The sequence below is a fragment of the Centroberyx affinis genome, unplaced genomic scaffold (assembly GCF_046629955.1).
Source record: "Centroberyx affinis isolate AG114_WGS23_722 - 3 ecotype Tasmania unplaced genomic scaffold, CSIRO-AGI_Caff_v1 ptg002593l_1, whole genome shotgun sequence".
Lineage (NCBI taxonomy): Eukaryota > Metazoa > Chordata > Actinopteri > Beryciformes > Berycidae > Centroberyx > Centroberyx affinis.
The window spans coordinates 340,496-366,441 of record NW_027280796.1 but is presented as its reverse complement, the minus strand read 5'-3'; the positions used below and the strand labels follow the sequence as shown (position 1 = coordinate 366,441).

Sequence of the window (25,946 nt, the reverse complement as noted above, 5' to 3'; positions counted from 1 at the left end):
TTGGAGTAAGATGTGTGTGTTGTGGTACAGAATCAGGCCCTGGGTCTCTGCCTCTGACTGAGCTGTCAAGGCATAACGAGATCCGCATGTCATGAAAAAAATTTAGTCTCAAGTCTCAATCTCAAGTTTTTGCTTCAGTGTTTCTGCTTCAGTTCTCAGCAGTTTGTAGAGAGCTTTACATTTATTGGACAACATTCATGCAGTCTTCATACATTACCTCTTTGGACTACACAGCAACACTTAGTACTTCAGTGTCATTACACATTTGAACAAAGCTGAAACCAAGTGGAGTATGTCAAACTCTGAGTGAACTGGATCCCCAGATCTCACTAGTTCGCTAGCTGGTGGTCACTTTCCCTCTGCAAATATTCTCTCATTCTGCCCAGTACCTGGTACCTACTTGGCACCTGGAAGATCCCTTGGCAAATGAGTAAACACAACCAACCCTCCACTTGAGCTGACGAAAAGTGAATCCTTGTGTCCGTTTGTCTATCACCTCCCTTCCAAGTCTGACAGCTGGGCCCAAAGCCATATTGGAAAGGAATGCGATCTATTGGTGCTAATGTGGCATTACCAGTGGTGAACAAGACTATTAGTCCGTGAGCCAGGACCCCAAATTTGGGCCACCGGTACCATCTGGGGGGAATAATTCTCATAGTGATTTTTGGCAAGGTATACACCCCTAGTGCTAGAAAATATGTGATAGCATTGCAGTGGTGGTAGCTTTCTGGGTGTTATCACTCGATTTATAACCCCATGCCAAAACACACTTTTCAAAACTATACAAGAACAGAATAAAGCATTCTACTTCAAACTGATAGTTCTCTCTTATTATTGACCCTTTCTCTTTGAATGAGTGTTCAGATGATGTTCTGAATGAGAGAAAAAAAGTCCTAAGAAATTGTATGAAGGGAATTTTTTTGAAAATCACCTAAATATGACACCTTCTTAGCCTTTTTTTTTACAATGTAAGTCTATGGGAGGACTGTTCAAACCATGCCCACTTTGAACTCTAACTTCTCTTTCATACTTTAAGCTAGAAACTCCGTTCAAACTTTAAACGGGTCACCACTTTTAGTACTTTATTACTCTTATTCAACTGTTTGATACCTTTTGTACTTTTTGAGAAATCACAGTTGAAGTTTTATACTTTTTTCAACCTTTATAATGGGATCCTAGACTGCTTATACTTTTTCCTAAATTCACACATTTTCAAACTGTGACAGTTCACACAACTTTAACACTACATACACATATTATACATCAAACCCTTCTACAATCATATATAATACCACATTTCAGGGGTTTGTGGGGATGAGAAATCCAATTTTGAATTTATTTTGTAATTAACCTTAATCCTACCAACTGGGGTACCCGCAGACCCCAGAGGTATACTTTTATTCATATCTCACAGGTGTTTTTATTCTATCATTCCAATTTTTCATGACTTTGTCAATCAATTTGTTCCTAATGACTTAATATCATTGTTTTCTGTTTCTGTTTTAATTAGTGCTTTTTAAAAATACCAATGTATTGGGGTCCTGGGGAACCCCAGTCAAAAGCACCCAATTCCGCCTATGCAGTTTTAATAGATGGAACTATTTATTGAGGTCATGTTTGCCATGGGTCCTAATTTAAAGTATCACACACTATCGAGGGGGGGTAGGGGCCCTCTGTCAGTCATTTTGAAGGAGACAGACACAGATGCAGCAGACACAGATTTCCTCATGTACTCGACGGAATACTGCTCTTCCTGAGGTAAGATGATGTTCAAAGTCAGAAATACAATACATAATTTCATAATAAAATGTTTTATGACTATCAAATTAAATGTTTATGTTATATCATACAAGATAACACTGTAAAATAGTGTGCATATGATTGACATGCAGAGCATGTGTGAGTGTGGGAAAAAGCACAAATGTAGCCATTTTAGAGGCCATTTTAGAGGCTGCAGAGGGAGAGGGCAAGAAGGAGGTATGTAGTATGCAAGGAGAAGGATTTGAGGAGGTTTGCTCTGTTTCTCAGAGCTCCAAGATAAAATATGAATATATATATATATATATATTTTTTTCAGACGACATTAATTACATAACTAATCATGTTTTGAGAAGAAATAAGTTAACATTTTGCTATGATGGTTGTTTCTTACAGTAGTTTATTCTTGGGGTCCCCAGGGACCCCAGTCGGTAGTCCTTGTATGTTAAATATGTTGGTAGGATGAGGGTTAATTGTGTGTATTTTTTAAATTTTCAGGAAATGGAGGCATAGTTGATCAGGTATTTCTCTCCATACACAAATGTTATCTATTACTGGCAGTGACAACACAGGGACTATACATTACATGAGATGTACTTGTGTTTTTCAAATTTCCTGTGTTCCTCCTAAAGAATGAATACAATGTTTACATTCATAGATTCGAAGGACATTTATTATGACATTCAATAAACTAAATATAGTGTAAGTATGAGGCACAGGATAACTTTTACATCACCATTTATACATAGGCTACATCCACACTAATATGTTTTCTTGCTAGGCATAAACATAGCAAAAGTTATGTGTTTTAAAACGAAAACATATTAGTGTGGATGTAGCCATACATTAATATCACCTTTGCAGCAAGTGCTTTTTTCACCAGCAATGTTAATGTGATTTTTTCCTGTTTCAGGTACTGTGGTGGTGGGAGAGAAGAGTAGAGTATATTTACATCTGGAGTAGCTGAATTACTTTGCTTCAGAATGGAGAGCCATAAGCACAAAGAATCTATTAATAAACAGTGTATCATACACCAGAAAACATCAAAAGAAGATGATGATCATTTAGTTGGTCTTCAAGACTATGAATCCTGGAAAACATTACTTGAAGCAGCCAAAGTGAGAAACTGTGCCCCTATTTTAGACGTTGCTAAAGAACTTGGAGAAAAAGAAGTCCCAAGAATCTACTATCACCGAAATTGCCGAAGCCTCTTCACCATGAAGAGAGACTTAGAGACTCTGAAAAGGAAAGCCAAGGAAAGCATTACTGATGAAGCTGGTGAGAATACCTGTACATCAAAAAGGCCAAGTAGGAGATCTTCATCAGAAGCAAGGGTGTATGATCAAATCTGCATTTTTTGTAATAAGGTGAAGTTTCTGAAGGGCTCCAAGTCACGTGAAAAGCTTACACAAGCTGTACAACTCAGAGCTGACCAAACACTACGAGAATGTGCAACCCAAAAGGGAGATGAAAAGATTCTAGCACTAACAACCAGAGACATAGTTGCTGCAGAGGCCCACTATCATGTTTCATGCTATAAGGATTATACCAGAATCAAGAAAAAGCAACCTGAGTACAAAGAGAATGATGAAGAAACAGATGGTGATGAACTGTATAAAAGGATTGAAAGGGAAGCCTATAAAGACCTTTTCAAGTATATCAGAACTGATATTATACCCAACAAGATGATTGTACAAGTCACTTCTTTGGTCACAAAACTTGAATCTTTCATGCTATCTGGTGGAGTTACACTCCTCCAAGATTCTACCAGGAAGCACATTCGTAGGAAACTTGAATCTGAGCTGGGCAATTCAGTAGATATATTTCCAGATGACAAAGGAAAATTGTTGATGGTTCCTCAAAGTGTATCATTAAGGGACGTTGTCTTGGAAAATCAAACTCTACAGAGGGAACTCAAAGTTTGGAGGGCCAAGTCAACCAATTTCAACAAGATCATAGATCAGACTTCATCACATATCAGATCAATCATTAGACAGGAGATGACTGTGACTCCCTGGCCATTCCATCCATCTGATGTGAAAGATAGTGCTCATATCTCCATACCAGATCAACTAGAACGGCTTCTTGTTGGACTGCTCACTGGAAATCCTGACACCAAGACTCAAACACAGAGGGTCAGTGCTCTGGTTCAGTCATTTAGTCAGGACATAATATATGCTGTGACATGTGGTCAACATAAACCACCAAAGCACCTTCTACTTCCTTATGCAGTAAAAACACTGACCGGTAACACTGAGCTCATCCAAACACTAAACAAGCTTGGGCATGGGGTGTCTTACTCCCAACTTGAAGAGAACGACACTGCTCTGTGTCTCCAAAAGCTAGCAACAGCCTCTAACCAGAGAGTTGTACTTCCAGCCTCCATCAAGCCTCATGTCTTCACCAACCTTGCATGGGACAATATCGATAGACTTGAGGAAACTCTCACTGGAAAGGGTACATCACATCGAGTGAATGGCATAGTGGTACAGGCCAATGTCTATGGACCACATCTGCCAAGAGCTGAGCTTCCACACATTGAGAAACTGAAGCAGAGATCAGTCACCATTGAGGACCAAGAACTGGAAGTATATGTAGCAGGTGCACGTGTGGGCCCACAGCCTCTCCCAACCAGGGAACACTGTGTCCAGGAAACCAAGGAAACTGCTCTTCTTGCCTGCAAGAAGAACCTGGTGTGGACACTTGCAAGGCAAACAGATCCAGAGAATCAGACAATCCCAAGCTGGACTGGTTTTAATATCAGCACCAGGGACCAAGAACCAGTCTCACAAGATATTGTTGGGTATCTGCCAACCATCAATTCACCAGCCACAGAGTTGACCACAGTGTTTGAAATCCTGAACCAATCAGAGCTAATCAGGAAGGAACTGCATCTAGAAACAATAGTAGTAGTCATGGATCAAGCACTCTATGCAAAAGCCACTGAAATTGCCTGGAAGCACAAAGAGCGCTTCTCCAACATTCTTCTCAGGATGGGGACATTCCATACCATATGTAATGCCTTAGCCATCCTAGGAAAGCGATTTCGGGATGCAGGTCTAAAGGACATATGCATAGAGGCTGGAATTGTCGCAGAGGGGTCCATCAATGGAGTCCTTGATGGCAAACACTATAATCGTGCTGTCAGGGTCCACAAGTACATCTATGAAGCACTGATGAGACTCGCATGGGCAGAGTTCACACCGTGGGTTGACGACAATGTTCCAGAGAGGAGTGGGATGATCAAATCATTCTTAGACAATGTGACAGACATGGCCAGTGACTTGAACCAACAGAAGATGAACAATCTGCTGCAAAGTCCACTCTTAGCTGAGCTGATAACCCTGTGGACAGACTTTCTGGAACACCTCCGTCACAACAATGGAGAGCTCTCCACATTCTGGATGTCATACATTGACATGGTAGAGGACGTAGTACTTGGCCTTCTACGCGCCTCTCGTGAGGGGGACTGGGAGTTGCACCTCCATGCTATAAGAACCATGATCCCATGGTGTTTTGCCTATGATAAGATGAATTATGCCAGGTACCTGTCCCCTTACTTTGCTCAGATGATATATGGCTAGACTACTAGGGAAACATGGGCTTGTGGAATAAAGTACAATTGCTGTATGGTAATGAGATCATTAGTTTGGCCACATGAGTTATGACCAACTTGTAATGATGATTTATGCAGAGAGGTATTCTAAGCTGTTAGTTGTAGGCTATTGTAACGTATCAAATTTTGTGAAAATGCCCAAATTTCTTCATTGTATTGTAAAGAGAGAAAGGACGGCTGTCAGTTTCCAGCCCTTTCTCCCTCTCCAGTTTATCTCCCGTTATGGAAGCTTTAAATATCCATCTCTGTCTCAGCCTCTCACCTGAACGCTCTGCCTGTCAGGGTGAGCATCCCTCTTCCGACATTCCCCCACTGTCGGCGTACGGGCAGGAAATATTAAACAGTAAAAGGTGCTAACTCCCTTTTTGCTGGCGCTCCTATCAGTGTAAGTTAATCCGAGGCAATCACTTATCGGTGGCGCTGACAGACAGTGACCGTGTCGGAGGCAGTAAGGGGAGATGAGCTCGATGTTCCCGTGCAGCTAAGAGGCGATGGAGACCACGGACCTGTCAACACCCACGCGACCCCCGTGCCCCATTGCATAAGAATGAGTTGGAAGAAAGCGGTGTGAGATTTTTTTGATGCAGTTAGCTACCCTCAACTTTACCTTTTAGCGTGCAAGAAATGGAACTTTTTGGAAGAGGTCTGTAATTTTGGAACTGGTTTTGAAAGTTTTTTTTCCCCTGTGTTTTTTTTTAAAAGCTACAGCTAGACATTTGGGTTCCCTGTGAAGATGATTCCTGGGGCATAATCAGTGGACTTCAGTAGATATCACTGCAGAGGGAAGCTCTGATCTGCTGAGGGGAGGGCAGGGAGTGGAAGTCCTCTGACTGTCAAATCCTCTCCTTATGTGAACTCACAGAGTTTACTGGATCTCTCTACAGCAGAGACCAGGAAATACTCCCTTAATGCCATTATAATTAATCCATCAACCTCATCTCCACAATGATGTCTACAGAGTAGCTTGTAGGTGACATGAAAGGAAGAGATATGCTGCTATATTTAGGTGGAGGCGTGATAAATAATGCATCCAGCTCTTACAGCACTGGCTCCTTGATTAGCTAATCCTCTAATATTGCCCTCGTATGACTCTGCTGCATTCCACAGACCATCCCAGAGAAAAATGCACCACTTAACACACAGAACAAATCTCTTCCATTTGGGTCTTAAGCTTGTAAAGTGAAGCTACTTCAGTCCTCAAGGCCGACACACTGGTTGAGATAGTACAGGCAGTTTGAAAAGTGTATTTCCTGTGGCCTACTGCAGCTGCCCTGGGAGTATCACTGTACAAACGCTTAAGCATCTGGTTAGCCCTTTTGCTTTTTGTGTGGGAGTTGTTTTTGTTTGTAGCTCTGTGTATTGAGCGCTTAATTTCAATTTCATTTGAAGGGTTTCATGGTCCAGTATGGGTTATGAAAATTATGACCCTCTTGCTTATGAAACATTGGATGAATAAAAAAAATGCATGGTTGTCGACGTACGCTTGACTCTGACTTTTGGCCAGACATGCAGTATTACTATGATGGAGGGATGCTGCCCCGCCCACCCACGCTCAGTGGCTGAGGGATGTTATGTCCTGTCTAAATCTCGAAAAGATCTGCTATTCAGTTTGTAACTCCAACAAAAAGTTCCAAAAGGTGTGGGGACCTTTCCTGAAATACTTTCAAAACAGCCAGTCAAACTAAGGACCTATTCCCTCACTCGCTTTTTGTCTTTTGTCTCTCTGCTAATTCCTGTCAGTAATACAATCTGTTTCTTAACCCCCCTTCTTTTATTCATTTACTTGCTTATTTATTTATTTTCCTTTCTTTCTTTTCTAAATATAAAACCCTACTTCCAGCACCTTCCTGTATTACTCCAGGGACGAAGTACCCTTTTATATATGGAATTCCGGCTTGTAGATGGGGCTAGGGGGGGTGAGGGGTGATTGGGACAAGATTGCACGATGTGCTCCTCTATCATGGATGTTTTCTGCACAGTCGGCATTTCTGATGTGCTCTTTAAACTTGACATGTCTGTTGTGCACTTTACAAACTTCCTGTGTATATTTTGTTTACTTGTGTAAAATTCAATAAAAATATTCTTGAGGAAAAAAAAAAAGCATGGTTGTCAAGGTAAAACCAAGGCTGATTCTCTTAGTTCCTGAAAAATCGATATTTTGAATATACGATTATTTCATACGACAATGACAAGATGTTTGCTATATTAACCAGGCTCCTGTATCGCTCCACATCACTCTGTTACCTGTGCAGTATTGTTGTCCAAATGTGAATGGTGGGGAAGTTATTTTTGGTGCCCCCACCCCCCACAGCCCCCCCACTGGTGTAAGGTGGCCCTCTGTCTGAGGTCGTGGTAACCATAGCAGGCCTTGGAAAGTGAAATGCGATGCGGCGGACCTCTGGGCTGTGTTTCTGAATCACAACCCCATAATGAGCTGGCAGAGCACAGGCAGCATCAAAGATGCAGCACCCCAGTATCTGTTTCACCCCACAATGCACAACAATGCAGTCTCACCTATGCAGGGGGATTGGGAGGGAGGGGTGGGCCTGGGAGGACTGAGAGCCTGCAAGCTCTCTGCCGCTCGGCTATATTCACACCCATACGTTCTCTGACGTGCTTACACTGTAAACCACCTGCTACACTTTAACTTGTGTCTATTCAGTCGATCTCTATCTCTATTGTACCTTCCATTTAATTTGCTTCAACGACACTGACTGACTTGATAACTTTATGCAGACTCTGGCTGAGCTACATGTGTCACTCTTTGAATGCAGCTGGTTATGCTGTTCTGTTGTTAGTAAAGACCCTGGAATTAGATAAATTATAAATATGCATTTCAGCATCAATACATATCTTGTTCCATTAATTTAAGAACTCCTAATGTCTTTGCCTTGGTTAGAAATAGATTTAAAAAAAGATTAAAAAAAATAAATAAAAAAAATATACTGTATATATAAATATGGAAATAATAGTAGTTTTGACAGCTGAAAAAATAAATGACTTGTAAAAGAAAAGTTTGATTTTTTATATGGAACAATCCCAAGGAAATGCTACCAAGGCATGTTTATTTGAAAGCAGCAGCATGCTTGGTAACATCATGACTAAGTGATTAGTTAGAAGACCTTAAATGGTTAATAAATAAGTTATGGTGGCACGCACAACACACAAGGGTTACTCGTGCAGCTTACCTAGTGATGGGTGGTGAGGACAGTGACAGAGGTTACCCATAGGTGGCCTTGTGTTGCACCGACCCTGGTTAGCTAGGTTTCCATCCAAGCATTGTTATGATGTATCGGATTAGAAAAGCTGAAATGATAACATTTTGGTACAATTTCCTCAATATCACAGAAAAAGGTTTTATGCTTGCTTGAGGCGGCAATGTTTTTTGCTGATAGATTAGATAATTGCTAGCAATGGATGCACATTTTTGAAGCGATTCATGATTTTGAAGTGGTTCAGTGTGCTGTCTGTAGACATTGCCATGCCTCCTAACGTCCACCAGGGGCAGATAGGCTAACTGTGAGTGAGTGAGTGAGTGAGTGAGTGAGTGAATGAATGAATGTGAGTGAGTTACTTTCTGGATCCATGAGGTGCTTCACACCTAAAAACACTGCCTGAGTTTATACATTAGCTAGTACCTTGAATTAATAGAATAGTCATTCTCAATCTCTTGTTTCCTGCGTCCTTTTCATTCATCATTATCTCCTTTTGTTCCAAGGTACACAGTTTTTAGTCAGTATTCAGTATTGATCAGTGTTTTATTGCTTCTGTAGTTCACGTTGTGCTGCGTTTTGCAGTTTGGGATGTAAACTGCCACTCATTTGTAACGCAACAAGCTGTGTTGCAGGCTTGCGTTTATAGGTATAATCTTTTGTCATTGAATTTAGTTTTTTGCTCACACGTGTCCTCTGTCATATCAGTGTGCCTCATGTGCTGTCTTCATTTCTCAGCACGTGAGTGGTGATCTGGCATCTTGGCATTACTTGTTTCATGTGTGCAGCGTCTAGACAGATGATACATGATACAGACTTGGCTAACATATTCTTTTTTCACATCTAGTTACATTAAGTTTGAAACTAGAGAACCTCATGGTTCAGTGCAGTTGAATTTCAGAAATACCAAATGTACAAAACAGGGTAAGGGTGATAGATGGTAAAATGAAGGTTTTTAATTTTCGACAAGGGCTTCGACCAGAGAGAGACCAGAGAATGTCCGCCTGTGCCCCTTTCATTTTACACTTCACCCTAGTCTCACCAGCCACCCATCATTGCAGCCTAATTAGCACCAATGAATGATAACCACGGGAGCTGCATGGCTAAACAACCAGGCTTTAGTTTCTCAGAGGTAATTTTGACATGCAATTAAGATGACTCACTGGGGTCAGTTTACTCAGTCTTAACTGCTAATATTAACCCTTTGTGTTGGTGGCTATGGCAAAGAAAACAAAACAATCTGCATCCTGGCTGACTGTGCAGCACTGTCCTAAAAATAAACAGTATGAATGTGTGTGTTCATCAGTCAGTACAGGTACTGTGTGGCTCATCGTTGGCTCAAAGCGATACCGATGACTTCATGATTCAGTAGGGTTTCACACAGGAGTCTTAAGCAGTAAGGGAAGGAAGGAAAGGGCAACTTTGTCTCAGGTGATTGTGGAATTTGATTACTTGAATTATTCACAATACCACTTAAGTCCATTGAACTAAGCGGTAAACCCAAAGTCCAACAGCAACAGAAGGTTCCTATAGTAAGAACCATTTTTAATTCATCACAGTGATTCATTAAAGCTGCAATAAAGTTAAACTAATAAAGTAAACTGCAACATTTTCTGACCACTAGAGGGTGACAGACGCCGCAACACATTTGTAAATAACACACAGCAAAGCCACTGCACTACGGAGGCCTGCCAGGGACAAACATTGCACCATGCACAAATGTTAATAGCTAAGCTAAACGTAGTACCTCCGGAGAAGTCTCGCCGGTTACCAGTCTTGCTTTGCCAGGCCTGTCTCCCACTGAAGGCTATGTGTGCCACAAACAAATGACAAGTGAAGGAGTAGGTAGCAAGTTTACTAAGTTTACTCCCTCGCTTCATCAAGTCAGAGATCACGAGAAAATGTTCAGGAATGGGAGGGGGTGAGTGGCACTTTTAAACAGCGAGGGAGGAGCCAAGCTAGTTTTTAAAAATGGAAAACTACCGCATGGACCGAGAGGGCTTCATTCCGGACCAGAATTTGACAACAAGCTTTTGAAGAGGTGAAAACAGCAACGTGTGTAGAAATTTGTTGCTATCTCCACATAGCACACATTAGGTTCAGGATTGCTCATATGGTCTGATATCGCTTATTGCAGGTTTAAAGCTGCACTTGGCAACTTCGCACTTTGGTGGCCCCAAGTGGCTGCGAGAGATAACTGCCTGAATTTTTGAAAGTTTGATATTAGTAAACTGCGTACTACTTAGACCTGAATTTCTTCTTCTTTGTGGCTGGTGGGGGAGAAATTGGTGAAAAACAATCTTTTCGTAGCAGGTTAAGCTACTGTTGGTAAGTCCATCTTTCTCTGGACAAAGCACTCACTCACTCATGTTTAGGAGACAGTTTTGTATTTAACTCTTAAGTTTTGATTTGTCACTTCAAATCAACCTGAAATTAATTTGGGAAAATAGAGTGAATTTGCAGCGTCTCAATTAGGGTGAATGGGATGCTCTTCTCTGCCCACTTGTGATTTAGGCTGAAATTAGTTGCTTGTTCACGCACCGTCCTTTATTGCTGAGCAGTTACAAATGCAAAAAGGTGTGTGTGGGGGGGGAGTTGGAAGTGTCTTGAAATTCCAATGGGTGGGGAATTTATGTTCCAAAACAGTCTGGTCAGAAAATGAGTTTTGAAATCACAGCACCTAGGGAAGCAATCGCTGAGTCATTGGTATTGATCAACAACCCTATCAACCCCCTGCACATATGTGATGGTCATTTTGTGCTACTGTACAGTAATAATCGTATATATTTCTCTGTTTCTCCAGGAGAGTCTTCTGACCCAGCCGCTCCCCCCGGTGACCCCAGGCCCCACCTGACTCAGGGATAGCATGGGACCCCTCCCCTTTCACCCCTCCCCAGTCCTCTTCCTCCTCCTCTCCCTCCTCCTCCTCTGCCACCCCTGCACCTCCTCCTCCTTCGGGCCCCAGATTGTGGAGCGGGCGTCGGGCACCCAGCAGCCCCAGCCCCCGGGTAACGCCACGGGATCCGGCAAGCGGACGTGTGCGGGCCAGGTGGTGTGTAAACCCGGTATCCTGCTGCCGGTGTGGCTGCCGCTCAACCCTCCACTGGGGGAGCAGGCGGGGAGGGCGATCGTATACTTCGTCTGCCTCCTATACATGTTCCTGGGTGTGTCCATCATCGCAGACCGCTTCATGGCCTCCATAGAGGTCATCACCTCTCAGGTATCATTCAAGACTAGTCTTTTCACCATTTTGTCCTCATGTTTTTTTTTAACATGAAAACATGAAAACAGTGTCCTAATCAGGTGAAGCTCTCATGCTTATTACCCACAATAACAAACTGGGCATATGCAGACTGTAAACACATTATTTGTTTCTAATGTGTAAGCAAACAAGTGGATTTAACAGTTTTAACATCTTTGTCTTTTGACAAAGATGGGTTATTTTAAGGGTTATGATATTTTGAAGAGATGGGTGATTGCAATTACGGGACCTCACCATCTATGAAAAGCACTGTGAATCAGTAGGGCAGATTGTGCCACCGAGTGTTTCACAAACCTCTGTCTTTCTAGGAGAAAGAGGTGACCATCACCAAACCCAATGGGGAAACGACAGTAACTACAGTGCGAATCTGGAATGAGACTGTGTCCAACCTCACACTCATGGCCCTGGGCTCCTCAGCGCCAGAGATTCTGCTTTCCGTCATTGAGGTAGTACACAAGCGGCTTCACATCCTCTTAACGCACATACATCTAATTTGAAAAACAAAAACATAATCAAGAAGTTACCTTTCACTGTGAACGGGGTATTTAAAAAGTCTGAAAATGTATACAATTATCTAAATTTAAAGAGTAAAGTATTAAAATGTCTTACACATAGTTATTAGAAGTCTGAATATTTTCACCATGTAATGGCAGGTTTGTTTTTTAATGAATTTCATTTTGATGCAAATATCAGGGGGATCCCCAAGCGCCGGCTGCCGGCTATTTAGCCGTCTACTCACCTCTGTCTGGCCGGCTGCTTTTATAATTGAATGTCACTAAATGTTCACACTACCAGAACTTGGTAGTGACAACAGAATTTTTGAATGAGAGTGACTGCGCATGTCTGGTACACACTGGAGCAGACTGAAGTAAAATTTTGATTTATGCTTTCCCCTCCATATAACATACATCAGTTTGATACACATACTATGATGTACACTTGCTGTACACAAGAATTTTCAGTCCTGAAAAGGTGGGTAAACTGAGTTTACCCTGGGGTTAATACAATATGCCAGTCATGTTTTCTTTTCATTTGTGTCTGGTTTAATAAAAATAGATGGACATCATGTCGCTAAACTGTTGCTTAAATTTCCTTGTTTCATTTTTCATTTACCGCCCATTTATAGTTTCAGAACTTGCAGTATCTATGTTCAGACAGAAACAGGCCCATTTTACAGATTTTTGACAGATTGGTCTTAAATTCAATTCCAGGTAGCATTAAAACATCTTTAAAAAAAAATTATTTGGCTTTCTGCAAAGATTGTGACGTTTGATTTTTGTCTTTCCTTCTTTGTCCCTTTGACATTTGAATTTGCCAGGTGTGTGGGCACAACTTTCATGCAGGGGAGCTTGGTCCGGGCACCATTGTGGGCAGCGCCGCCTTCAACATGTTTGTGATCATTGGTGTGTGTGTGTGGGTGATCCCTGATGGAGAGACTCGCAAGATCAAACACCTGCGGGTGTTTTTTGTCACAGCTTTCTGGAGCATCTTTGCCTACATCTGGCTCTACCTCATACTGGCTGTCATCTCACCTGGAGTTGTAGAGGTGTGTGTGTGTGTTCATGCAGACTAGTTTGTTGTGTATTGTAATGTATTGTATATAACTGCTGCATTTTTAATAAATCAAGTGTGTGCTCATATTGCCTGGGTGTTTATTACCAGGTGTGGGAGGCCCTCGTGACCCTGCTCTACTTCCCGGTGTGTGTAATCTTGGCTTGGATCGCTGACCGTCGCCTGCTCTTCTACAAGTACATGCACAAGCGTTATCGCGCTGACAAGAGGCACGGCATTGTGGTGGAAATGGAAGGTGACGCGGCGCCCAAGGGCATTGACGTGATCATGGACGGAAAGTTCTCAGACAGCAATTCGTGCCCTGGAAACTCCTCCGGTGTGACGGTCTCCGTGCAGACGGGCAACGATCAAGATGAGGTAAGAGATTTGGATTGTGGAGAAATGGTGCCGCAGCCTCTCGTTGCAAGATCAAATGGTGTGATGTCATAATTATATGACTATATTTTCAATATCAACGTTTTCCTTGAAGGAGAGCGCATAGTCCGCTTCCCATAGTATTGTTTTTTGAGACCGCAGGAAAGCTAAGAGGAGTTCCCAAGCTTTTTCATGTCAAAGATGTACCAAATAAATATGCATTAGACTATGGACCCAGTTTGACAAGATGTTGTTCTAAGAAAGTCCATTTGAAATGATTTAACAACTGTCTATAGGGTAGTGTGTTAACAACAGTGCATTTACGTTTTTCTAATACAACATTCTCAGTTTACATCTGCATTTACGTTTCATCCACTGCCTGTCTGACCTGTGGAGTGCCCCAGGGGTCAATCCTCGGTCCTATACTATTCTCCCTATATATGCTTCCCTGGGCCATATTATCCGCAACTTTGGCTACATTTCATATCACTTTTACGCTGGCGACACCCAGTTATATTTGTCTGTTTAAGTCAGTGGTCTTAACAGACTAGCCACTCTCCAATCACAAGATTGGATGGCTGTCAACTTTTTACATCTTAACTCACTAACTGACAGAACAGAAGTACTCGTTTTGGGGCCGAATCACCAATCACAACTAATTAGTCAGTGCCTTGGTCCTCTTGGAATTAATACAAAGTTGTCAGTTAAAACTTTAGGTGTGACCTATTGTTTGTTTTTATCATGTGAAGCACTTTGTGTGACTTCTTCTCTGAAAAGTGCTGTGTAAATAAAGTTTTACTTACTTACTTACCTACCACTGATTTTCGTTGTGTCCCCTCATGGGCAGATGGTCCGCATCCTGAAAGACCTGAAGGAGAAACACCCCGACAAAGACCTGGATCAGCTGATTGAGATGGCCAACTACTCTGCCCTGGTTCAGAAGAAGAAGAGCCGCGCCTTCTACCGCATCCAGGCGACACGCATGATGATCGGTGCCGGCAATGTGTTAAAGAAACATGCTGCCGAGCACGCACGTCGCTCAGGTGCTGGCGGCCAGGGGGATGACAAGGCCACATGCTCCCACATTTTCTTTGAATGTGCCCAGTACCAGTGCACAGAGAACTGTGGCACTCTGAGCCTCGGGGTGATCCTCGATGGGGGCACAGGCCAGAACACTTTTTATGTGGACTACCGCACAGAAAACGGCTCCGCCAATGCTGGGGCGGACTATGAATTCAGTGAGGGAACCCTGGTGTTTAAACCTGGGGAGACCCGGAAAGAGATTAAGGTGAGAGAGGGGGAAGAGGGAGTATGAAAGGGAGGAAGCTTAAGTTATAAAGAGGAACTGCAAAGTATTCCAGGGCTGCGGTCAATTCAAAATTTGTCAATGTATTAAAATTACCTTCCCATAATTTGAACTGAGAATCATGCAGGAAATAGAACTGTTGAATTTTGATTAAGAGGAGTTAAAATCAATTCAGACAAAACCAAAACAGGGTTTTGAAATCAGAAGAATAATAAACATTCATTTTTGTTATTACCCTTAACTGGTAGTTAGCTCACTATGTTAACATGTGGTACAAAATTCTGTCCATGCTTCAGCTGAACCTATTAAACTGTATAGCCACAACCAATCAACAAGTGAACTTGCAACTTAAGGGGTCTCTGTACAGTGAAACAGCAGCGCTGCACCACCTTGTGATATTTACAACCAGTCAATTTTACAAATGATCACAACAGTCAACATTTGATGTCAATGGCACCCCAGCACCACCTTGTTACCAAACAAGCAAGAAAAGGGGGTTACTGGTGTCTGTGATTTTGAAAGTGTGAAAGTGTGATTTTGAGTCCGTTTCAAGTGTCTGCATTAAAAATGTCATGGACTAGTATCAAACCAGGCATGAGGAGAGTGACCCATCATTGTTCTCTGCTCTACAGGTGGGCATCTTGGACGATGATGTCTTTGAGGAGGATGAGCACTTCTTTGTGCGTCTTCAAAACCTGAGGTTGGAGGAGGCTGGGAATGAAGGAACAGGAACTCCACCCAAGGGCAGACTGGTGGAGCCGCTGGTTGCCACTGTGACTATCTTGGACGATGACCATGCTGGCATCTTCTCGTTTGGGCAACGGGTGTTACGGGTGAGTGAGAGCTCCGGCACGCTGGCATTGACGGTGATGAGGAACTCCGGCTCCAGGGGCACGGTGGCCGTGCCGTACTATACAGAGGATGGCAGCGCCAAGGCTGGGGTGGACTATGAGGAGGCCAGGGGGGAGCTGGAATTCACCAATGAACAGACCAGGTGAGGCATGGTCAACAACCTGAGGAAACGATTGGAAAGTTAGACTTTGGAAGCCACAGAGTCTGATGAATTTGATTCCTTGGAACATGAATCTATTCATTGCTAGGGAGGAAACAGCACCAGGCATTGACACTTAGTTGTACCTACCCAACCTCAACATAAGACAAGGGCCCCCAAACTTTTTCATATTAGCTACACATGCATGCTATGTGTAGCATTTTTAAACATCAATATATCATTATCAAATTAATTGTGATACCTTGACATAATACTGTAAACAAATGAGACCATGGTTGAAATAATTGGTATTCTCTTTCTCACACCACTGGTATTGTTTGTGTTAGTGTTTCTCAAAATTAATTCAGTCAAAGGTTTTCTCTTTGCTGTACTGAGGAGGATAAACATGTTGGAAGTGATTTTTCCATCGGCCTTTAACTCCTTCCACCATCTGCCATTGTGAGAAACTGTGTAAAATGCTACACTTAGCACATTTAATTCATCAGCATCTTTACTTTTATGTTCATATTAGACTGGACCAAAAGTGCTTGTAGGAAAGGAGCAACTGAACCCCAATGCAAGATTATTATGGGTTATCAGTCATCCACTCCAGATGGAGGAGCTCCTATTAGACAGAATTACCTGACGACTTGACACCTAATGATAATCCCTTCCCCGATCAGGCTTGGGAACCTCCCGTCACCCCATGTTAGCTGACAGATCCTTTTCCCATTAAATTTTCAGGCTATATAAGTTGTGTTTGCACATGGGCTAATTGCACACTTAGTGCTAAACTCTGTTATGTAACACGGTCTTACAGTAGGACCTGTACAGTAATGGATATTTGAAGACACGTGAGGATGATAGATAATGGGTGTGTGTGTTTACGTGTGTGTGTGTGTGTGTTTGTGTGTGTGGAGGAGGGGGGGGTGACTTATTGTTGACTTTTATTGTTTTTTTCTTTATATTTTGTCATACTGTGACCCTTATATAGTGTTTACCTGTACTTGTGACTCTACTAAGTTGTCACCCGTAATAGCAAGTTATCAAAGTATTCAACAAATTAACTAATTCTAGAAGACTCACCTAGTACTTTCCTGATATTCACATTTGAGTAATGGCTAATTTGTGGCATTGTAAGGCATTTACTTTGCTTGCGTGTATTGTTGGCCCCTATGTGCCGTTCCTGTGTGTGTGTGTGTGTGTATGTGTGTGTGTGTACCAACGAGCACACTATGTTTAGGCCTGAATTATTCAGATGTCCAATGTGATTAATTATTTAAGTCACTTTAGCTTGTGATGTGATTTAGATGGTAGAGCGTATGTAAATATTTAAGGGGTGGAGGTGGTGGGGGATCATTTCTGGAGTGCAAATTGTTTTCTATTTACGTGTATATTTGTATTTATGCACTTTATCTTTGATCACATTTTGTTTACCCTTGATTCTTTGCTAAAGAAATTGAAATGTCTCTGTTTTGTGTGTGTGTCTGTGTGTGTCTGTGTGCATGCTTGCATATCTCCACAGTCAGACCTTACAAGTGCGCATTATTAATGTGGAGGAGTACGAGAAGCAGGAAAACTTCTTCATCATGCTGGAGGAGCCTAAATGGCTGAAGCGAGGAATCTCCGGTAAGTGTGTCAGTGTTTTATATTTTAGCGTTAATGTATAAGCGACTCGCGTATTCGTGATTACAGTAGTAAAATGCAGCATCATATGACAGTCAGAGAAAACTCTCATTCTCATTCCCACTGACTAAACACTCCAAACGCACCGCAACAATATCTTGATCAGGATCAAGTGTCAAAACAATAACAACAGCTGGGGGGGGGGGCTGAATACTGGGCGTCTGCGTCAGAGGCAGTAACCGAAGATTACACGCTGCAGTTCACGGTTGTCTCTGTTTCACCGCGGCGCAGGCGCTGCAGCCAATTATGAATTTAGTATCAATTGCCTGTTCCTTGCATCCTCAATGTGCCAAGAGGGAGGTGCGGGAATTGGATATGTGATTGTTAGAGGAGGTAAAAAGGAATCGATTACATAATTTTGTAATGTAATTCATTTCATTCGACAAGAGGGGGAATGAAAGCTTGCAACAAGGGCGCGCCGTGCCAGCTGAACCGTTACTGAGAGAGATAGAGGGTTTTTTTTTTTACTGTATCTTTGCTGTAATGATGCTTTCTTTGTGCTCGTTCTCAGCAAGTGGCCAACCTACAGTATGGGCTCTGTCCAGACGTCATCACAGATTCTCTCAATTCGTTGTAATGTAATAGGCCCTGAAAATAGTTACCTGTATGTCATTGTATTGAATCTTTCTCTGTCTTTCTTCACAGCACTGCTGCTAAACCAGGGTAAGATGGTTTGCAAATTTGGGTATTAAAGGTGCTATGTGTAACATTTTTAAATATAAACATATCATTGTCAAATTAATTGTTATATCTTGGTGTAATTATTGTAAACAAATAAGACCATGATTGAGATGATTGGTAGCCTCTATCTTACACCGGCATTGTTAGTGCTACTGTTTCTCAAAATTTTCCATAAACCCTATTCCTTCTTATTGCAGAGGCTGTTGTTACTTGCCCTCCCTCTCCCTCCCTGGCGTCACTCCACATGTGTTTGTTTTCTCTTTCGGCTTTACTTTCACCTCCTTCCACCATTGCGAGAAACCCCTGAAAGCCTTAGCCGTTTGCGCCGAAAGAACAGCGCCCTCTTCCTGTTTTGTGCCGTAAAGCAATCCAGCAGATTTCCTATGAAATGCAACCTGTTGGCACACAATGTAAAACACAGTGTAGAAGCCGCCAGAGGCTGCCAATCATCTTGGCGATGGGCTTGTTTGTTTACAGTAATTATACTAATGTCTCAAAATTTATGTGGTAATGATTTATTGATGCTAAAATGCAACACGTCACACCTTTATGAAATATATATACCTTGGAAGCAGAGTGCAGTGTGTGGGATATCTTTTCTTTTGCATGTTTTAGGTTCTGTCCAGCACCTGTTGTTGAGGACAGGGGCATGTGTGTGCTTTCGTTTTTCTACGATACACTGACATTGACATATTTGGCTCTAATAATGTAATGTCTCCGCTCCCTGACAGGCCACCCCACCCCTGAGGAGGAGGAGGCCAGGAGGATCTCTGAGATGGGCAAACCCATACTGGGAGAGCACAGCAGGCTGGAGGTCGTCATAGAGGAGTCCTGTGAGTTTAAGGTGTGTGGGTGGGTGCTGGATGGCATTACACTTGCAGTAAGCCAACCATTCTTCATACTCAAGTATGTCTTTGAATACAAGGGCCAGACAAATATACTGTATTTTAACACTGACATGAGTGATGCATGCTAAATTCATTTATTAGCAGATATTTCAAAAGTGTCATTAAAGTGTTATTGTAATGTTGTGCAAATAAAAACAAATTTCATGTCATAAATTTGTCTTTGAAAGCAAAATTTGAGTAGCCTGTGTAAATTAAAGGTGAATTTGCTTTAAAATGTTATCCCAATGATTTAGGACACTGAAATTCACTACTGTCTCCATTAGCCAGAGATGTGAATAGTTTGCTCCATTCATCCCTTCCACCCCACCCAAATCTGTGATGTCACATCAATATACAGCTCCTTAGAGAATGAATTGGGAAAGATGAAAAAGTGAACTGTGTCAGTGTCCAGTGTGGTTTTCCAGGATGAAGGATACAATTGTCTGATTTGGACCTGATACAGTATCACCACTATAATACAAAGATCATTTGGATGTAAATGTCCAATCAGTTTGTATTAGGCTGCAAAATCTATCACACATTTGTTGTCAGTGGAACAGCTCCACATTTCATAGATTATAAGTTTTGGTTCTGTGTTTAGTAGCTTTGTGACAGAGTTGGTCATGTTCAGAAATACTGACTGGACTGTCCTATGGCATATGAATAGCATATGTAAATTGTTTATTTGAGTGGTATTCTCAAATGAGTCTGGCAATTTTATGCTATCCCAAAAAAGTTTGTGTCTATACAGTAGAGAGTAGAGAGTCAATAGCTTCTAGTAGTTTCTAATATATTTAATAATGTTGCTAATGGGGAGGGCTATTTAATACAAAAATATGTATTTTTGAAGTGTGTAAAGTGGCAGCATTTGTTTTGCTTCATTTAACAACTTTAACAACATGGCTTCCTCTCTCCCATCATACCCATCATATTGGACAGACTCCCAATGGAGTGCTAGACCCGGTACAGTTTCTGCCAGAATTCTGTGTGCTCTGGGATTGATTAGATAGGACTTTTATCTCCTTAAATTTCTTCTATTCCCAAACCTTTTCATGTTTCTGATTAAATACATTTATTATCAGACACTTTTTCTACATCCTGAACTTTTTCTCAAGCATGTCATGCATTTCGATTTGAGATGCACTGAAATAATGTGTGTGCATCAATATGTGCTGTGTATGTGTTGATTGGTTTGTACTTACCAGGGTTGGGGTCAGTTAGTTCTAAAATCAGTTCAAGTCAGGCAGCAGCATGGTGTAGCCATTAGGGAGTCCTTGTCCATCATTGAGAAGAATCTGGTTTAAGCTGCTGAAGTGTCCTTGAGCAAGACGCTTACTAGCTCAAGGGCTGCTGTTCTATAACTGACCCTGACCTCTGACCTCTCTGTGGAGGGGGGCAAGAGAAAAGATCCAAAGTATCACAAAAACGTGAAAACTTTCTCTCATTCTCAACTAGCCTATATAACAAGAAATAAGATAAAGATAAGATATCACTTAATCCCCTTGGGGAAATTCATTATAAGTAGCTTATAATGAGAATTTTCAAGAAAGAGGTTGTCAAATCTTTGTTTTTGAAGAAATTCCTGAATGGGTTGAAGTGACAGTAATTTGACCAAAGCCCTAGTCTATAGATTTATATGAGCTGTTTTCCTCTGCCTCTACTAACCCATTGTGTTTGTTCTAACAGAGCACTGTGGACAAACTCCTGAAGGACACTAACCTGGCGGTGGTGATTGGCACTCACTCCTGGAGAGAGCAGTTCATTGAGGCGGTCACAGTCAGCGCAGGTCACTCTTAATGCACTTTCATTTGCATAACGTTTATGTGTACTAGTTATATTTATTTTAAGTTTTCTTCACAAAGCCTTCAAAGAAATGAAGAAACAGTTCCAGGTCAAACTGAAAAATTTAAGTAACCACCCATATCTCCCAAAGCACAAGTTCTAATGACGTGGCATTTGGAGCCCATATCCTTCTAGCCTTGCTCTACAAATTTGCCTCCAGGAACCGTTATTGTCCGTGATATTTGTTATCTATTCACTGATTGGCCCAAGGGCTGACTGCATCATTTGCACAATCAACTAATAAAGGGCACAACAAATGCCAACAAGAACAGACTAGCAGACAATATTTGAATTGTTACATTACAGACTTGAAACGTTGACCTTTTTTATATTATATAGCTTGCTCCTGATTGGCCCAAAGGGTGACTGCATCATTTATAGGAGGCGACATGTTTACTGTTGCCTTGTTTAATGAATCCGCACTTTGTCTTCTATTAACAGGTGATGAAGACGAGGAGGGGGAAGAGCAGCGAATGCCTAACTGCTGTGACTATTTCATGCACATAGTGTCCATTTTCTGGAAGATTTTGTTTGCCTTCATCCCGCCCACCGAGTATTGGAATGGCTGGGCGTGCTTTATAGTGTCAATCGGCGTCATTGGCTTCCTAACAGCCATTATTGGAGACCTAGCGTCCCACTTTGGCTGCACTGTAGGCCTGAGGGACACGGTCACTGCTGTGGTGTTTGTGGCTCTGGGGACCTCCATTCCTGGTGAGTGTGTGTGTGTGTGAGAGAGAGAGAGAGAGAGATAGAAAGTTTTGTATTTCATTCATTTATATACCATTTTTATTTAATAGTCAGATTTTAAGACTCAATACTAAACTACATGACTTGGTAGGATGGACATTTTTACAGTATATCTTCTTCTTCGCCCCCATTTTTTTTTTACGCAGATACCTTTGCCAGTAAAGTAGCTGCCACTCAGGACCAGTACGCCGATGCATCTGTGGGCAACGTGACGGGAAGCAACGCCGTCAACGTGTTCCTGGGCATCGGAGTGGCCTGGTCTGTGGCGGCCATATACTGGGAGGTCAAAGGTCAGGTCTTCCGCGTGGACCCCGGCTCGCTGGCCTTCTCCGTCACACTCTTCACCATCTTCGCCTTTCTCAGCATGGGGGTGCTGATGCTGCGCCGGAGGCCGTCCGTAGGCGGCGAACTGGGAGGCCCGCGGATCCCCAAAGTACTCACTACCCTCAGCCTGTTCGGCCTCTGGTTCCTCTACATCCTCTTCTCCAGCCTGGAGGCCTATTGCCATATACAGGGCTTCTGAGAGAGCTGGCCGGGGGCTTTGATGGAACACACACAAACACGCATTAACCAGGGCAACATTCACCTGGACAGTACTCTTTATTACCATTGAGAAGACATATCTTCACTTGACAACTGCTGCCATGGTTCATGAAAAACACCTGACTCATGTAAACACACACAGACACACAAGCGCAAATCTGTATGTCACATCCGCTTGAGGACAGTTCCAGTCAGTAGAATTGATTGTGACAGTACCGATCATTTTCACTTACAGGGAATGGATGAAGGAGGGCAAATGGTCAGCATGTATTCTGTAAGTCACTGGCTTCTGCTTGATACAGGCTTGATGCCTGATGGTCCTTAACCTGAATTTCAAGTTTGGTCTTGTTTCTCCTCATGCTTACAGGGGCTCGTGAACCTCGGTCAGAGAACTGGTCTTGACAGACAAGGCTGCCTGTCCTACCTACTGAATAAATAAATCAATGTCAGCAGCTTTTACATAGATGAACTACATAAACTGAGCATAGTTTAGTTACAATCTACAGTTTGGGAGATAAGCTGCTGTTGTATAATATCTCTCACTGGAAAATTGTATATCTCTGTTGAGTTATGTGACAAGAGGCATAGTTTAGTATAATGTACCGCTCCTACTGGATTTGAACTCACTCTGAGTCTTCATAGTAGTAATGATCATGAAACACACGCCCAAGACTGGGCCCAAGATTGAAGCATACCAATGACAAAGAATTACACAGGCAATGAATTTCTAATCAGCTGTGGCATGAAAAAAAAAATGTATCTAATATCTGCCATTTAGAGTGACTGTGTGAAAAGCGATGATTCATTCACCCCCTAAGTCTTATCCATTTATTTATTAATTGTGTAATTTAATGTATTTGTAATTTAATGTATATGAACTGATATGGACAAAAATTATATTGTAATTTATTTTAAGTTGTCATAATTACAATGAAATTTTAACTGAGTGAGTCTCCACTTGATCCATCATCCAGACCGGTCGACTAAGTATGGTCTTAGCTCTTGATTAGTGCTCAACTGGGAAGAATGTTTTTTTCAAAGACAGCTTCTAGATGCTTGTGAGTGAGTTTTGAGAGAAGCATATAGACATTTTTATGAGGAAACAAGTGACGTTTGTTCTGGTAAAGGGCCCCCTGCCTTAAACCCTATTCATGCTCTAAATACCTGTGTGCCATATTCAATAAAAGACCGATTTTAGCTCTACACACCCGATGGAATCAAAACAGTGACACCACTGCTGCAGCTGGACTACGGGGAAATACTTTGATCCATAGATGGTTGTGACTTTCAAATATTGGTCAAACATGAGTTTAAAACACATTCAGAACACCTGAACATGAGCTTCATAAAAGCATTCACTTGTATTATCTTTCACTAGGTATTCATATAACGGGTGACCAGATATTTGATTTTTCCTGGGACGCTCCCATATTACAGCAAATTTTCAGGTATCACAACTTACATTGATAACATAATTTGACCTGCATTTTAAACAGACTGACTTTTCAAAGTATTTTCGAACTACAAGTCACAACTTCTCTGTTCAGCGTTCCTGTATAGCCATCTCTGCAAGACTATATACAGTATACTTCTCACACAGAAGCATCACCAATCTCCTAATATTTTTGCTGTCTCCATGAACTCAGTTCATAGCACATTTGTAACACCTGAACAACAGCTTCATCACAGCTAGGCCTACATGGCAACACTGATTCAATCCTGATTTCAGCTTCCATGTGTTCATGTAATACTTATATCAGTTATGAAATATAAGTGGAACCCTGTGTAATTTTTCCGAACACATTTTTCAAAATAAAGGTCCTTCTGGCAATTACCATTTTTAACTGAAAAACATACGCTGGATTTTAGTCATGAATATTGTGAAGCTGTTTTTCAGATGTATGGTTTTTGTCACTATCCATCATGCATTTGTTTTTCCAACAATACGTTGCATGGATAGTCTCAAAACTGCTGTGATGAGGAGCTTCCACAGGAAAGATATTCGTCCTGCGGAAATTGAGGAAACTCAACATCTCATAACCAGACTTGGTCCATTTTTATAGATCATTAAACCAAAACATCCTTACACCCCCATCAAGAACTGAATGATATCAAGGCAAAGAACAGAAGAAGGATTATGATCTGATGGAAAAGTTTTTCAGAACTTCCACAAGTCTTCACAACCTTTTGACTTCAGGCATTACGCACTATGACACTTGAATGTACAGGAATGTAGTTTCTCCACTGCACAATCATTTTCATGCATCTATCTATTAAGTACAACTTTCTCATGGTACACTGGCCCAATGCCCTCACTACACTTTACAGCTGCCACCATACTATGTACCACACTACTTGAGTATACATAGCTATAACAAATAATAACTTTTATTTGTAGAGCACTTATTAAAACAGAGACTTATAGAACAGGGACAGTGAAGAAGAAAATACAAAAGGACAAATGCATAGAATAATTAAATCAAGAATAAAAATATAAAAGACCATAGTTAATTTAAAAGCAAGTATAAAACGTGCATATCTAAAAGTGTTTTAAAGGACACTGAGATGGCTTGTCTGATCTAGTCTGGCAGGTTTTGCTGCATAGCCTAGAAAGCTTCTTCACCCTTAGTCTTTGATCTAGACTATGGAACCATTAAAATGACTGTGCTTGGACTCATAAGTGCTTAAAAGCTCAGAGATATAGCTAGGCACTAGTCCAGAGCATGCCTTAAAGGTGATCAATCAAACCTAACCTGCACAGACAGCTACTGAAGTGAAGCTAAATATGCTGTTTGTTGTTCCTTTGCACTGAATGTGATTTGTTTTCATTGGAGGTTTTTGGTCAACTTTGATTTCAGAGTTATGATAACACAATAGTTTAGAAATGCAAGACATTACTAAATGTACTGCAATGCCTTGTCTGCTGGAGGAATATGTATGCAGCTGGTTCCTACTGTATTTGATTATGGGAGTGTTGCTCGTGGATTAGCAGCTAAATCTCTGTTGAGGCTGTTAAAACATCTCCGATAGCTGCACTTTAGGTGGAGGTAGGAGAGATACCATTTGCAGATGGGTATCCCATGGGTTGCAAATTATTGGGTTAATCTAAAAGTGCAATGGGGTACACAACCTGCATGGATCCCTGTTGTGGCACCACAGTTGCTTGCATCTCCAATGGTTCACCTGCTGGAACTAAAAAGGAGAGTCAAAGTGGAAATTGATTTACTTTGTCTTATCATGTCGAGACAGAATATCCTCATTAATTGCAAATAAACACCTATGGATCAAAATATGCAGAACCGGGGGACTACAGGATCTACTTTTGTTGCTCCACAGTATAAAGCTACACTTGTAATGATCTGAGATTTTACACAATGGAGGTGTTTGCATTATTGATGCTACTGCAATGGATAGAAATGGTGAAACCTAGTAATTCTTTAATATGTTCAGATTCAGTAGGCTACTTGTCAAGACTGAGAGGATGATTCA

The 25,946-nt window shown here is 41.6% G+C and overlaps 1 protein-coding gene across 11 annotated transcripts; it reads left to right on the top strand.

Moving 5' to 3' along the window:
- Positions 1-11,452: 11,452 nt before the first annotated feature.
- Positions 11,453-22,467, top strand: slc8a2a (solute carrier family 8 member 2a). 11 transcript variants are annotated; one of them, XM_071534630.1, is made up of 12 exons: positions 11,453-11,806; positions 12,157-12,294; positions 13,167-13,394; positions 13,511-13,777; positions 14,622-15,062; positions 15,713-16,074; positions 17,597-17,700; positions 18,403-18,420; positions 19,170-19,282; positions 21,012-21,111; positions 21,609-21,878; positions 22,061-22,467. In XM_071534630.1, exons 1-12 carry the CDS (start codon positions 11,453-11,455, stop codon positions 22,435-22,437), a joined length of 2,772 nt encoding a protein of 923 aa, XP_071390731.1. In that variant the 3' UTR covers positions 22,438-22,467. The 11 variants fall into 11 exon arrangements, with proteins under 11 accessions (XP_071390731.1, XP_071390742.1, XP_071390738.1 ...); XM_071534641.1 differs by lacking the exon at positions 18,403-18,420 and adding an exon at positions 18,702-18,753 and having other exon boundaries at positions 11,726-11,806; positions 17,597-17,692; positions 19,187-19,282; XM_071534637.1 differs by lacking the exon at positions 18,403-18,420 and adding an exon at positions 18,702-18,753 and having other exon boundaries at positions 11,726-11,806; positions 17,597-17,701; positions 19,187-19,282.
- The last annotated feature ends 3,479 nt before the right edge of the window (positions 22,468-25,946 follow it).